The 15,460-nt window shown below is 36.4% G+C and overlaps 1 protein-coding gene across 2 annotated transcripts in view; it reads right to left on the bottom strand.

Annotated features, from left to right (window-relative positions):
• plxna3 (plexin A3) overlaps positions 1-15,460 on the bottom strand; it is a 350,688-nt gene that overhangs the window by 87,466 nt on the left and 247,762 nt on the right. For both annotated transcript variants that reach the window (XM_073909723.1, NM_001098489.1), the window contains 1 exon segment: positions 12,321-12,521. In XM_073909723.1, the coding sequence (XP_073765824.1) occupies positions 12,321-12,521 (201 nt within the window).

Consider the following 15,460-nt stretch of genomic DNA (forward strand, 5'->3'; position numbering starts at 1 on the left):
ATGACAAGTGATTATCATGTAGTTATTAAGATTTGTCTAAACAACTTTCAGTACACTGTTTAACATTTAACATGGAACATTTTAGTCATGACTACATTGGTGAACTAGCTCATATAGTGAACTCTTCAGGCATAGTCGCCGTTTTTCGGACCACCATCCCACACATACCATGACTACATAATCATTGATTCATTTATTAGATAGAACAGTCAGGATGTTGTTACATTATTGCAACCGTTAGCTTTCTCTCTACATTATCGGAGTACAGTAAAGTCCTTTGTAAAGTAAAGCTGCACACAATAGCGGCATTGTGGGAAACTGAAAAGGCAGCTGTCCGAATTCTAGGGTGAGGCAGGAACGGGAAACAGGCGAGAAATTAGGGGGAATGCAGGACCAGTTAACTTGATTTTTGTCAAAAATAATGACCCCTCAATTCCAGGGCGAGAGAGCGAGACGTGCCCTAAGGGAGACCACTTACATCAAGATAAGAGCAGATTAACTAGCGGTAATACAACACCAGTGGCTTGTGTGCTTTTGTCTTCAGCACTGTAACGTCAATGTGCTTTCTATATTCATGCAAAAATGGGATTTTCACAGGTGTGGAAGCTAATGTCAGCAACTGCTAATATTCTACACAACCAAAAATGGTCTTTCTTAAACAATTTAGAAATAAATTTAGTATTTATAAAGTACAGTAAATGGGGCTGAAAATATCTCCAAAGCACCTTTCAAGGAAAGACCGGGCTGCTTTTCTGGGCGCCCACATTCAAGTCGCATGAATTTGAATGGGAAATTCATCCTGACATCTCAAAAAATGCTTGACAAATTCTTATTAGAATTAGCAAATTAGCAAAAAATATAGCCATATAGTCTAGTTTCTAGCAATTATTAGTCGTCTTAGTCAGTGGTTCCTAAAGTGGGGGTCACGGGAGAAGGTCACTTAGTGATTTCCAAGTCAACTATCATTAAACTATTATTATTATAACTATTATTAAACTTTTGGAATGACCATATTTTATCCATAACCCACAGAAGATAAAAATAGTAGTCAATAGTTACATAAAAAGCAACAACATGCCCTTTATCAAAGGACTGTATATATAATTATATATAATAATTTATTTTAGGTTTTTTTTACCTTTATTGATAGGACAGTGGAAATTTACAGACAAGAAAGTATGGGGAGCAGAGAGAAGGAGAGGAATTCGAACCGGGAATCAAACTTGGGTCGCCGCAAGCACCTGGGTGATATGTCGACGCACTAACCATTTGGCTATTGGTGCCGACTTTTTCTTTCACATCTTCAATATTTGTAAAGAAAGCCTGAAAAGGAATGAAATATGAAAAAAAAACAAAAAAAACGACTCCATCAAAAGTGTGATCTGAGGTTAAACAGAAGTTAAACGACACAAGAGAGAGAGCAAACCAGCCCGAATAACCTACAACCCCTCATCATTTTCACCATTGACTTTATCTACCAGTAGACGAACAGAGGCATATGATGATTACCTTGAGCTGAGCACCAGAATAAAATAAAAAGCTGACCGCTTCACACTCATCCTCAGCTGAGGTGTAAACACAAGATGAAACTGACTGATTGAACATCTCTCATCCGAAGGCACTCACAATTTCATTAGCATGGACCCCGACGGCCTCAAAGTCACCTGCCAGCGGCTCCCAGAAGACCAACGTTGCTTTGACGGCCGTATTGATTGATTTTTCAGGCCGAGAAACAGTCGACACGTGCCGAGGAAGGGGAAAGGAGTGGCGGACGGACGACAAAACGCTCTCTTGGGATTCAGTCTAATCTGAAGCAGGCCTTCGCTGATGTTCGATTGCTATTCAGGAAAGATGCATGTCATGAAAGAGATGATGTGCTTTTTTCTGGAGCGTGTCACTGCTAATCAGACTATCAATTAATCTGTGCATGTCCAGAGACAAAGAGACATGAGGAGGGGTGAGGGGATGGAAACGTAGGAGGAGGTTTGGATTTTCATCACAAGGAGGTATACTGCAGAGACAAAGACATCAACCAGGCCCTGTTTACAGCATGATACCTAAGTCCACATAAACTAGAAGCTGTGCTATTATGTATATATATATATAGTACAGACCAAAAGTTTGGACACCTTATTCAAAGAGTTTTCTTTATTTTCATGACTACAATACTTATTTGTATTCCCTCTTGATTTGCATTGTTTGTTTAGTGTCATCAATTTTACATCAGTTTCATAGTTTGATCACTTCAGTTTCAGGACATTCATTCAGAGCGCTCTCTTTTACCAACAAATGATGCCAATTCTACATGCTAAACTGGTTTTGAGGGGTTTAACATGGTCACATATGGGCTTTTTCTGATCTTTCAATTTAATATTGAGAAACGTGATTGTTCAGTTTACATATGAAAGCGATATGAGAAAATGAGAAACAATACTGAGAGCTCTGATAACCGACTGTCAAAGTGGTGAAGGTAAAGTTAGACAAACTATGTATAAGCTGTTGATCTACGTATGTGAAAAACAACATATTAGTGTTTTATGGAGCAGATGGCAGAATGTGAGCATGTTCAGCTGACAAGCACAACTGAAAAACGCTCAGTTTCCCACAGAATAATTACATATTCAATACTAATTGCACAACATATACATGGCACGCTAATTATCTCGAATAAAAAGAGAAGAACAGAGAGATTAGAAAAAGTTACATTAAAAAAACATTGTGGATAAAATGTAAAGTAAAAAACGTTTTAAACTAACTGGTGTAATGTGCAATATTTATAAATGTATTAGTTTTGTAAATGTTTAATTTCTACATTAAAAAGTTATAAAAAATCTCTGCGTTCATATTCATTATAAGTTAAAGTTTTAATTATTTTTTACTGTTTTTAGTACATTAACTTAATCTAAAGGAATCTTAAAATATCTTGACTTGGCAACAAGCTAAACTAATTAACAAAGATATACCAAACATACATTCACCGGCCACTTTATTAGGTCTAACTGCTTTTTAACACAAATTTCGAATCAGCCAATCACATGGCAGCAACTCAATGCATTTAGACATGTAGACATGGTCAAGACAATCTACTGCAGTTCAAACCGAGCATCAGAATGGGGAAGAAAGTTGATTTATGTGACTTTAAATGTGTCATGGTTGTTGGTGCCAGACAGGCTGGTGTGAGTATTTCAGAAACTGCTGATCTACTGGGATTTTCACGCACAACCATCTCTAGGGTTTACAGAGAATAGTCTGAAAAAGATAACCAGTGAGCGGCAGTTCTGTGTTTGAAAATGCCTTATTGATGCTAGAGGTCAGAGGGGAATGGCCAGACTGGTTCCAGCTGATAGAAAGGCAACAGTAACTCAAATACCACTCGTTATAACCGAGGTCTGCAAAAGAGCATCTCTGAACACACAACACATCCGACCTTGAGGCAGATGAGCTACAGCAGCAGAAGATCACACTGGGTTCCACTCCTGTCAGACTAAGAACAGGAAACTGAGGCTACAATTCGCACAGGCTCGGTACAATTGGACAATAAAAGATTGAAAGAGCGTTGCCTGGCCTGATGAGTCTCGATTTTTTGCTGCGACATTCGGATGGTGGAGTCAGAATTTGGTGTCAACATGAATGCATGGATCCATCCTGCCTTATATCAATTGTTCAGGCTGGTGGTGGTGGTGTAATGGTGTGGGGCACACTTTGGGCCCATTACTACCAGTTGAGCATCCTGTCAATGCCATAGCCTATCTGAGTATTGTTGCTGACCATGTCCATCCCTTTATGACCACAGTGTACCCATCTTCTGATGGCTACTTCCAGCAGGATAACGCACCATGTCATAAAGTGTAAATCATCCCATACTGGTTTCTTGAACATGACAATGAGTTCACCATATGCAAATGGCCTGCACAGTCACCTGACCTCAATCCAAAAGAGCACCTTTGAGATGTGGTGGAACGGGAGATTCGCATTATGGATATGCAGCCGACAAATCTGCAGCATCTGCGTGATGCTATCATGTCAATATGGATCAAAAGTCCAAGGAATATTTCCAGTACCTTATTAAATCTATGCCAGGAAGAATTAAGGCAGTTTTAAAGGCAAAAGGGTTCAACCCAGTACTAGTAAGGTGTACCTAATAAAGTGGCCGGTAAGTGTACACAAATCTACCTTTCATTACATTACATTGCTTAATTTAAAACCGCTACTGTAAAATAAAATAAAAATCTGTGTTCATATTTATTATATGTTAAGGTTCTAGACTTTATCAACAACTTAATTTGTCTCATTTGCATCTTTCAATTGTGTTTATTTCTGATTTTTTAGTACATCAAAGTAATCTAAATCTATCTTTAAAAATCTTGACTTGGCAACTAGCTAAAATGAAATCCTTTTTTCCCTACAAAACTACATGTAAAACAATGTCTGTGTGTTTTGATGGCAGAATAAATTAGTTAATCACCTCAATCTTACAACACACACCCAGGTGCTACAAATGTACCAGTTTCACAACACATTATAAATAAAAGAAATCCCCATGTCAACATTCATCTGCAATAAGTAAATAGAAAACCTGTTGGCCTCCATGCAGTCGACATGCAGCACCTCATCACTGACAGGACTCGCTTTGCATCTAAATGTCTTCAGTACCCGAGACTGTTTAGACTGCACAAGACGCCACATTTCAATTCCAATTTAAATGCATAGCGCTGTGGGGTCACTGATGAACAGGAGGAGATGAGTCCGAGCAGATGGAAGGACAACAGTTGCGCGGGGGTCCTGCGAGGAGACCTTCAAACTGAGCGAAAACGCCAGCATGTGTCATTCCTGGAAAGGACGACAATCAATCCTGCAGGGAACGCGTGCGCTGGAGACGTGAGCTGCATTATTGAACTGCGACGGGACATCAATTGTACTGTCGCAGAGTTCAGGCTGGTGGCTTGACCTTTGACCCCAGTTCTATCACTTTATTATAAGTGTAAGTACTACCATAAAATATTACAATTAATAAATAGTTGGTTGGTTTATTTTAATCATGGAATCTCCAATAGTTGTTAATAATGTTTAACTTTTTAAACTTTAGTTTGGTTATTTTTTTGTTATATAGGGGCGACGCAGTGCCACAGTAGGTAGTGCTGTCGCCTCACAGCAAGAAGGTCACTGGTTCGAGCCTTGGCTGGGTCAGTTGGCATTTCTGAGTGGAGTTTGCATGTTCTCCCCACGTTCGCGTGGGTTTTCTCTGGGTGCTCCAGTTTCCCCCACAAGTCCAAAGACATGTTCAGATGAATTGGGTTAGCTAACATTGTCCGTGGTGTATGTGTGTGAATGAAAGTGTATGGGTGTTTCCCAGAAATGGGTTGCAGCTGGAAGGGCATCCGCTGCATGGAACATGTGCTGGATAGGTTGGCGGTTCATTCCGCTGTGGCGACCCCAGAATAATAAAGGGACTGAGCCGAAAAGAAAATGAATGAATGAATTTTTTGTTTTACTGCTTCTTGTTAGGCTACTAATATGCTCATTTTAAGTTCACATTTCTGTAAATATTCATACATTTCTATTTTAATTTCTTTAAAATAAACATAATAATAAAAACATTTATTTAATGTTAAAGTTTTAATAATTAGTTGTCTTGTTGTTTTTGTAACATTTTATATCAGAGACACTGATAATATTTATTAATATTAATCTTTTAAATTGGGGGTATTTTATTTTTACAAAAAAATCTATCTAAAACTATTTTAAATTTCTAAAACTATTTAAAAAAAACAATATATAAAATATTGTATAATATATAATATATAAAATCTTTTTTTATTAAAAAGTTATATTGTTAAAAACATTTTTACATTCCATATTAATTTCTCACTTTTGCACATCTACTTTTTGATGAACCTTTCAAAAATTAAATTAATAATTTGTTTAAGTGACTAAAGGAGTGCCTTTTTATGTCACTTTCAATCGGTTAGTACATATATTTGTCTCTCTAAAATAAACTTTAATTAAATTTCAAACAAACTAGTGTTATTTTTATGCCATCAACAAACTCAGAAATGTTTTATAAATCTATTTCTTGTTATTATTTCTTTTCTGCTATCATACTGATTTTATGTTAAATTGCAACCCAAGATTAAAAAAGGGAATATGCCGAAAAAGAAGAAAGAAGAAATTGCTGATCATTTGTTGCAGGTTTTTTAGTTAGTTGACTGTTTTTTTTACTTAATTAGTCAATTACACAAAATGTAACTAAATGAAAATGCTAAATGTTTAGCATCTAGCTAAAACTTGATATTAAAATTTAAAGACAAACATAGTGGCTTCAGAAAGCCTGTTGGAAGAAGTTTGAAAAAGTTTGAAAAAGGACAGACAGACAGACAGACAGACAGACAGACAGACAGACAGACAGACAGATAGATAGATAGATAGATAGATAGATAGATAGATAGATAGATAGATAGATAGATAGATAGATTATTATGTTAACATGATTCTAGTAGGAATTATCATATTGCTACAATGATTTTAGCATGAATTAGCATGTTGCTAGTATGAATTAACATGTTTCTAGGATGTTTCTGGTAAGAATTTGCATGTTGTTATCATGTTTCTAGTACGATTTAACAAGTTGTTATATGACTCTAGTTTCTAGTATGAATTTACATGTTGTTATGTTTCTAGTATGATTTACCACGTTGTTAGCATGATTCTAGTATGAATTAGCCTGTTGTTAACTTGGCTCTAGTATTTATACATCATTCCATATTTAAACTTTTTAAAACCTTTTTTTACTTTTCTTTTTCATTCTTTTATAACCTGTTTTAACACATTTTAATCTGGTTTTATTTGTTTTTAATCATTTTTATTATTTGTTTTTTTTTATGCCCGTCTTTTTTTATTCTTGTTTATGTTAAGCATTTTGAATTGCCACTGTGTATGAAGTGTGCTATACAAATAAACTTGCCTTGTTTTAAACATATTGTAGTATTCTCAAGCCACCATGATAATAGTCAACACAATCAATCCTGCGGTGAGCGTGTGTGTGCTGGAGCTGGGACCCTCATTATTAAATTGCAACAGAACATCAATTGTCTTGCTGCAGGGGTTCATTCTAGTGGATTGACCTTTGACCCAATCAGGTTGAAGAGGTCAAAGGGCACACATGGGCACACACTCCATTGCCGTATGGCAAAATGGAGTTCGCAGCATTCCTTTTCAGCAGGTCAGACTGTTGGCCAAATGAAGAGGCCCATCCAGCGTCCGGCTAATTATCTTACAAGATTCCCTGAGGTTACAGTGACAGCCAGACGGGTCACAGACGCCAAACGCCTGTAAATGAAAGAGCGTGGATGGAGAAATAGAGGGAGAGAGAGACATTCTCAATGTCACCAGTCTGACATGCTCCATTTTTCACTGGGGTTGAGAAAAAACAACAGTTCCAGCGTTATAAATCGCCGATTTACCCGGATCAAGATTCAGACGTTTTGTTTTTTTTTTAGTTTATGATTCAGCGAGAAGTCACCTTGGCTTTCCCAGCAGACTTCAGACAAATTCATCACCGCCGCTCTGCCCTACAAGCCACGATTTGCAGCTCGTGCTAATTTTTTAAATGGAAAAATAATGTCACAAAGCCAGAAATAATGAGAGAAAACAATGCATCTGTTCGCATGACAATTATTCAAATGCCATCTGGGGTGAGGCTACGCTTGGAAAAATACGCTGATTAATAAATGACATTGTTGCCGTTTAGAATACGCCGAAAAAAGGAATAGTTCACTCGCAAATAACAGTTCTGCCATTATTTTCTCACCCTCGTGTCATTCCGTGCCCGTATGCTGCTATTTTTCATGCAAACAAAATCTTCACGTGGATGTTTTTACACTCAGAGGCTGCACATAAGAATGCAAAGCACATACAGAGCAAAATCACGGCTTATTGATCATCAAATATGGTGCATGTTGGGAATAAATAGCTGTTATGTTCATGCAAGTTGTGAATTTGTGCAAGCATAATATTTCCATTCCATGTTAAACAGAAAACAATAGTCAATTCTGACAGGCCAAACATAAATGAAAGTCATTAAATAAGCTAGCCAATGTTTTTATGCATATTTTGGACATATTGAAACTCTTTTCAATGCAATATGCTAACATTCACTATTGTCCAAGTTATTTTAGCAAATTTAGTAGTAAATTAGAAGGTTCATAAGGGAGGCTTTTATTTGAACCGAAAGAGAGTTAAGACAGCAATATCTTAAAAAAAAAAAAAAAGTGGAAAAAAAAATTTTGTTTATTTATTCCTGTGATGAAAAACTACATTTTTGGCAGTGTCTTCAGCGTCATGTGATCCTCCAGAAATCAGATGAAAAATGCTGATATTCTCAAAGTTAAAATCGGTTTTGCAGTTCAATATCACATTTTGTTTTTTAAATAAAGGAACTACGTGCAAGAAAAACAACTGGTTTAATAGTATTTAAAGCTGAATTCACACTCAAATAAACTGCTCTAACATTGTATCCTAACTACATACAACAAGGCGTTGTGACACATTATAAATGGTATCTTTTCCATGTTAAAAGGAGTAACCATCCACAAAAGCAATGAGCAAACTTTTTTATATGTTATAAACAGTTTCTATTTCTGTAACGTCTGGGCTGAACAACAAATGGATGGATGGATGGATGGATGGATGGATGGATGGATGGAGAGGGATAGATGGATGGATGGATGGATGGATGGATAGGCAGACAGACAGACAGACAGACAGACAGACAGACAGACAGACAGACAGACAGACAGACAGACAGATAGATAGATAGATAGATAGATAGATAGATAGATAGATAGATAGATAGATAGATAGATAGATAGATAGATAGATAGATAGATAGATAGATAGACTTTTACTTTACAGTTAGCATAGATAAAGTTTAAAGCATGTTTCTAGCATGGCTTGGCACGTGGCTAGCATGTTTTTAGTTTGAATTGACATGTTAGCATGATAGTAGGAATTATCATGTTGCTAGAATGATTTTAGCATGTATTAGCATGCTGCTATTATAAATTAGCATATTGCTAACATGCCGTTCAATATATCAGTGGATTTTGTTCTTAAATAAAGGAGCTACTTCCAAGAACAACTTGGACGTACTGATTGTTGTTAAACAACTGGTTTAATAGTACGTAAGGCTGTGTTCACACCCAACTAAACTGCTCCAACACTGTATGCTAACTACAAACTACAAGGCACTCTGACACAAAACCGTTTCTTTTACATGTTAAAAAGAGCAAACATCCACAAAAGCAATGAGCTAACTTTTTTACATGTCATAAACTGTTTTTATTTCTTTAACATCGTGGCTGAACAACAGCATAAACTACTATGATAATAATCACCTCAGGTACTGATTATGGGCTTCATTTAGTGTTGTCTCTTCAAATTGTGTTTCTCACAATCATTTTAATGCGAGCTGAACAAACGGTTATATGACATTTATAAACAGTCCATAAGCCGATCTACAGAATAAAACAACTAGCAAACATTTAGTTGATTCATGAACGTCAGAACTCAACATCAGTCATTCACTGAGTACTTTCTTTAATGTTAAAAAGCTTTTGCTTGTTAATGGCTGTGGTATTTAAATGTTTCTGTTGTGTTCACTGGAATCTTGTTGCATTGCATGTTGTTAAAGGTCCCATGAAGTGCTATTAAATGTAAATTTTTTTATTTGATGTTTGATGTAATCTTAATTGAAGCACAAAGAAGAAGTCAGAATTAGGGGTGTAACGATACACTCAGCTCACGATACGATGTGTATCACGATATAGTGTTCACGATTCGATATGTATCACGATATTTGGAATAAAAATTGAAAATTTAACTGAAATGCAAATTTTACCAAGTAAACTATTTTTTATGTATTTCTTTTGTTTCAACTTGTTAAACTGAACCTTCTTTTAGAAAATATATTAAACAGGCCTGTCTCTGGGAAATAAAACAATTTAAAAACTTCTTAAAAAATATTATTGAAATGACAGAGACAAAATTAAGGAACAATTTAAGTAAAGGTGCAAAAAAAATAAGCTTTCTATTCAATTGAATTTAACAGTAGGAGCTTAAGGCTTTGCTTGGTCACTTGTGTTTTTTTGTGTGTGCAAAAAAAATCCACATTTCCAGGTAATCAGCAGTTCTATAAGATAATCCTGAACTTATGTGTATCTGTCTGAGAGGTTTTATGGATGGCTGTCTTCATGTTGGGCATGATGAGTGACAGGGTGGCCGTCTTATCATTACACAGGACAGTCGTGACTCTTTTCAGCAGCTTAGGCAGGTTTACTATTTCTTCGGGGTCGCTGATGTCGGCGCTATCAAGTGTATCATGTTGACGTGCATTTTTGTGTACTTCTGTACTCAAATTTAGCTTTAAAGGGTTAATGCTCGTCGTAATCATAACTCTAAAATGCGATATGATTGTTTAAATAATGTGTACGTTTTCGGTTTCATTTCCACTGCTAAGTGCTGTTCATACTTCCCACGCGGCTCCTGAAAGATCACTCTGTTCCACAAACTGAATGTTGTTTACTACTTTATTAGTCACAACCTGCAGGTTCTGTTCACTGAAGCAGACGCGCACGTATGGCAAGCCGTTTTAGCATTTAAACCTTTGTTCTGACTATCCATAAATATATGTAATTCATTTTTAATTAAATTCATTTAGAGATATCTCTAATTATATTTTGACTAGTCGAATTATAATTATGACTAGTCAAAATATAATTAGAGATATCTCTAAATATATTTATGGATAGTCAGATCAAAGCTTTAAATGCTAAAACAGCTTGCCATACGCGCGCGTCTATCATAGTCCGCCCTCTGTAGTAACAGCTCACGTCATGTGTGATTTTGCGGCCGCCAATACATCATTATATGAAGACAGAATGATATTTTAGGGTGAATTGTACCTTATAAATACAGTATGTGACTCTTTCAACACCATTAAGAGGTATCTCTGTCGCTGTGCAAAGTATGTAAATCATTGTGAAGACTTTAAAACTTAGGATGTGTGACCCAGTATGCGTGTCAAAAAGCGGACGAGTCTAAAGCAATGACTGTACAACCGAAATGTTGCCAGACGTCTGATTTTAAGAGGATGGGCCACCCTCTATTTCAGCTCCACTCATCTTGGTCTGCTAACATTACTGCTGCTGCAGTCTGAACTCACGTGCGACAGCAGGTGGAACGTAGCTCACGTGCAAACAGCTCAACTAATAAGAGAAAACGGACGTCATATCGTAATCAAATCGTCATAACGCCACGATGCATATCGAGACATTTTTGCATCGCAATAAATCGTACAACGATAAATCGTTACACCCCTAGTCAGAATAGCTCCTCCCCTTTAAAAAAAAGCCAATAATATAGCGTTTTTATCACAGATCTGGCAATGAAGGTAGTTGATATCGAGCGCATTAAATAAAAAGCAAATGAAGAGTCTGAAGGGGGCGGGACATGTTAGGTACTAAAGAGCATTTGATTGATCAGAAGATTTAATGAGAAAGATTTAATGAGGTGATGTCAGAAAAATCATTGATCCATTTAGGCTGATCAGTACCCGTTAATATCTGGTTTATATCTTCCGAATACAAATTTTCCCCTCTTTTTTCCCCTGATCTCACACTGCCCTTCGAGGACAGACTGCCCTTCTGGGAGGTGCTTTTTTCGGCTCTCTTTTCCCTAATGTATCTGACTTCCACTTTCTAAAGCTACCTCCAATCTGATGTTTGTATATGGATGGTGGGGTCCAATTTCGCTACATATAAAAGTGGATCTGACAAGCTTTTTTCATTATCATCATCATCATCATCATCATGTTACATTTTTGGAGCACACTAGCTTATAGATAACCTTAAATTTAAAGGGCGTCACACACACAATGTGCCGCGACACAGCGCACACATGACAGTTGAAAGTATCGCACACCAGACGCGCACATTCGCATGCTATTTAAAATGAAACTATTCAGATGGCGCTCTGTGGCATGGCAGAAATATGAACAGTGTCCTGAGTCGTGGCTGGCCGTCGCTGACAGCCTCCGACTTGCGGCGCCGGTGTGTGTACCCTGATAGAAACCTATGTTTAGAATTCTGAAATGCAGGGCGCTGTGCATCGCCGAGTGGCGCTTCTGGTGTGTGACCCCTTAAACACACTGATACTAACATCTAAAAAACTTCATGTGACCTTTATAACGGAGAAACTGCACTACATTTCACTTTATTCAAAGCAAACCTGCACACACCCTAAGAAATGAAGTGAAGTGCTCTTACCGAGGTGTTCTGACACTGGATGCAGGAACTGTTGAAGCGGACCGCAGGAATACGCTGCACTTTTCCCTGGATGTTAAAGACGCACTCATAGTTCTTCTGTCCAGACTGAGGCTGGGGCAAGTTTCGGGCTCGCAATGTGATTGGCCGAACGATCCCCGCCGGTACCAGGATGTCACTGCTGGGCAAAATCTGTGGGCAGCCCTAAAAATGACACACACAAAGAAAGACAAGACATTAAAATTAAGGCTCAGAACAAACCTCAAAATGTAGTGGGAACGGTCGGGTCAGGTAGAAAATGGGGTGGTTGGGGCAACAAAAGCTGAATATACAGCGGGCCAATCGGGTGCGGAATAAAACCTGGTGGGAGCAGGATTAGAAATTCAGTCCCACACAGATCTCTACCCCACGAACACCCTGGTCTAATGTCATACAAGTATATTTTTGGTTAAGGTGTCAAAATAATATATTTTTTTCATGCCAAAACTCATTCATATATGAAGTACAGATCGTATTTCATGAAATATTTAGCAAATACCCAACAGTAAATATAGCAAAAACAAGATTTTTGACTACAGTCTCAAACCAAAAAGGTACACCGTGGTACAAATAATGTTCCTTAAGGGACAATTTTGTACCTTTGTAAAAATTGTACCTTATTTGGTACAGAAAAGACCTCTTATGATACTGTTCAGTACCTTTTATGGAACAATTAAAATGATTCATGTGTTGGATTCATAATGTTGGATCACATAAGTGATTTTATTAATAATTTCCACATTAAAACATGAATCATTATTTAAAAGCATGTTTAAGGAAACTCAAACATTATTTATTAAGTTATATAATACAAAACAACTGGTAAAACAAAACTATAGATATTGTAAACTAAACATTTAAGGCAATTTTAATAAACATTTGGTAGCATTTTTTAATAAATACAGTTTCATTATTGATATCTGCACCTTTTGGTGTTTGCTTTACACTACACATGTGACCTGGCAAAAGTCCTGCATATGCAAAGTGTTCATGCAGACATTTTAGTATTGTAAAACTAATCAAACATTGTGCAAATCTCGTTACAATACTTTTGCATAATTTTATTTCTATTTTAAAATTAAGTCTATCAAATGAACTTTTAAGTGATTACAAAGGTACTGTGTGGAAATTGGAGAAAAAATGTTTTTGTATTGTACATGGGAGAATGTGTTTCTGTAACATTTTTGTAAAAAAAAAAAAAAAAAAAGTGAAATGTTTAGCAAAAAAACAATCAGAGCGATTTTTATTCTTTACACAAAAAGAAACTGTTTTTAAGAACATTCTTTAAAATGTATTTGATGTTTTATATTTACTAAAAATTAATTGAAACATTTTGGATTTAGCAAAATGCCTTTAAACAGTTCTTGAAGAAACACATTTGACACTGTTAAGGTACAAAGTGTCTTATCACTGTAGTGCTACCTTCATGGATCAGATTTGTACCTTTGATGAAGGTACAATGTTGTAATGTGCAGGTTTTAAAATCCAAAGGTACATTTTGGTTTTCTATGGTAAAATCATGTCCGTAAAGGTACAAACTGCAATGGTACAAATTTGTTTCTTTGTCTTAAGGTTCAATTCCGTTCCATAAAAAGATACTGCCTCAATGACAAGGGTTTTTACTTTCTTTGGTACAACATTGTACCAATTGTTTTGAGAGCGCAGCAACGTGCATTGCCCGTTACTACACCTCATTTGAACAACTTTAAAGGTGATTTTCTCAATAATATATTATTTTTAACCCTCAGATTCCAGGTATTCAAATAGTTGTACAATATCTCAATCAAACATTTCCCAATCATAACAAAACTATACATTAATTGAAAACTATTTATTCCACTGTCAGATGATGCATAATTCTCAATTTCAAAAGATGTACACTTATGACTTGCAGTTAAAGTCAAAATTAATAGCCCTCATGTGATTTCTTTTTCAATTATTTCCCAAATTATGTTTAGCAGAGCAAGAAAATTTTCACAGTAAGTCCGATAATATTTTTTCTTTTGTAGAAAGTCTTATTTGTTTTATTTCTGCTCAAATAAAAGCAGTTTTTATTTTTTTACAAAGCATTTTAAGGTCAGTATTATTAGCCCCCTTAAGCAATATATTTTCGATAGTCTACAGAACAAACCACTGTTCTACAATGACTTTCCAAATAACCTAAATAACCTATTAAACTCTGTAAATTGCACTTTAAGCTGAATACTAGTATCTTATGTATAAAAATATGTAGTAAAATGTTATGTACTGTCATCATGGCTAAGGAAAAGATGACAACGATTCCAATGTATTAAGCTTAAGTACAATAAATAACGTTATTTCAACAGAAGCTTTCCCTACAAATGTAGCATTCAGTCACAGCCGAGGTGATAAGAAAAAAAAAACAAGGCCATCACAAAGGGAATAACCTAAAATCCAGCAATGTGAGGCTAAAAACCCTATTACACAGCACTTGCGTCCATCTCCAGTTTTACGAAGCGCGGATCACGCTGATGAAGCGGTAAATGAATATCTTCCTTAGTCCTGCATGTCAAGTTGCGCTGGTAGAGTCATTACGGTCTACTCTACCCATAACCGATTGCCGCATTTATCAAAGACGCTAATATTGACGTGACTTCTGATTGCTCATCGACTTCTGATGGAAAACTACTCTCATATCCTGAGATATATTAGAAGGTTTGTTCAAAGCAGCAAGGTTTGTGTGTATACAAATTAGGCTTCTTATGGTATTATATTTCCTTGTTGCTATTAATTGCTGAAGCTTTTATCAAGGTATTTTGTTTTATAACAGCTGCAAAAAAAGGTTACTTTAACAGAATGGTCTCAAACTCAATTCCTGGAGAGCTGCAGCTCTGCTTAGTTTTGCTTAATTTGCTTAGTTCACCTGCTTAATAGTATCTAGTAGTCTTGAGCACCTTGATTAGTTGGATCAGCTGTGTTTGAATAGGGTTGAAGCAAAACTGTGCAGAGCTGCAGCCCTCCAGGAATCCAGTATGAGACCTTTAACATGTTTGTTAGCAAAATAAGTAGTGCAGTGATGTCCAAACTCAGTACTGAAGGGCTGATGTCCTAGAGAATTTAGCTCCAACCCTAATCAAACACAA

Source organism: Danio rerio, chromosome 8 (assembly GCF_049306965.1).
Source record: "Danio rerio strain Tuebingen ecotype United States chromosome 8, GRCz12tu, whole genome shotgun sequence".
Classification (NCBI taxonomy): domain Eukaryota; kingdom Metazoa; phylum Chordata; class Actinopteri; order Cypriniformes; family Danionidae; genus Danio; species Danio rerio.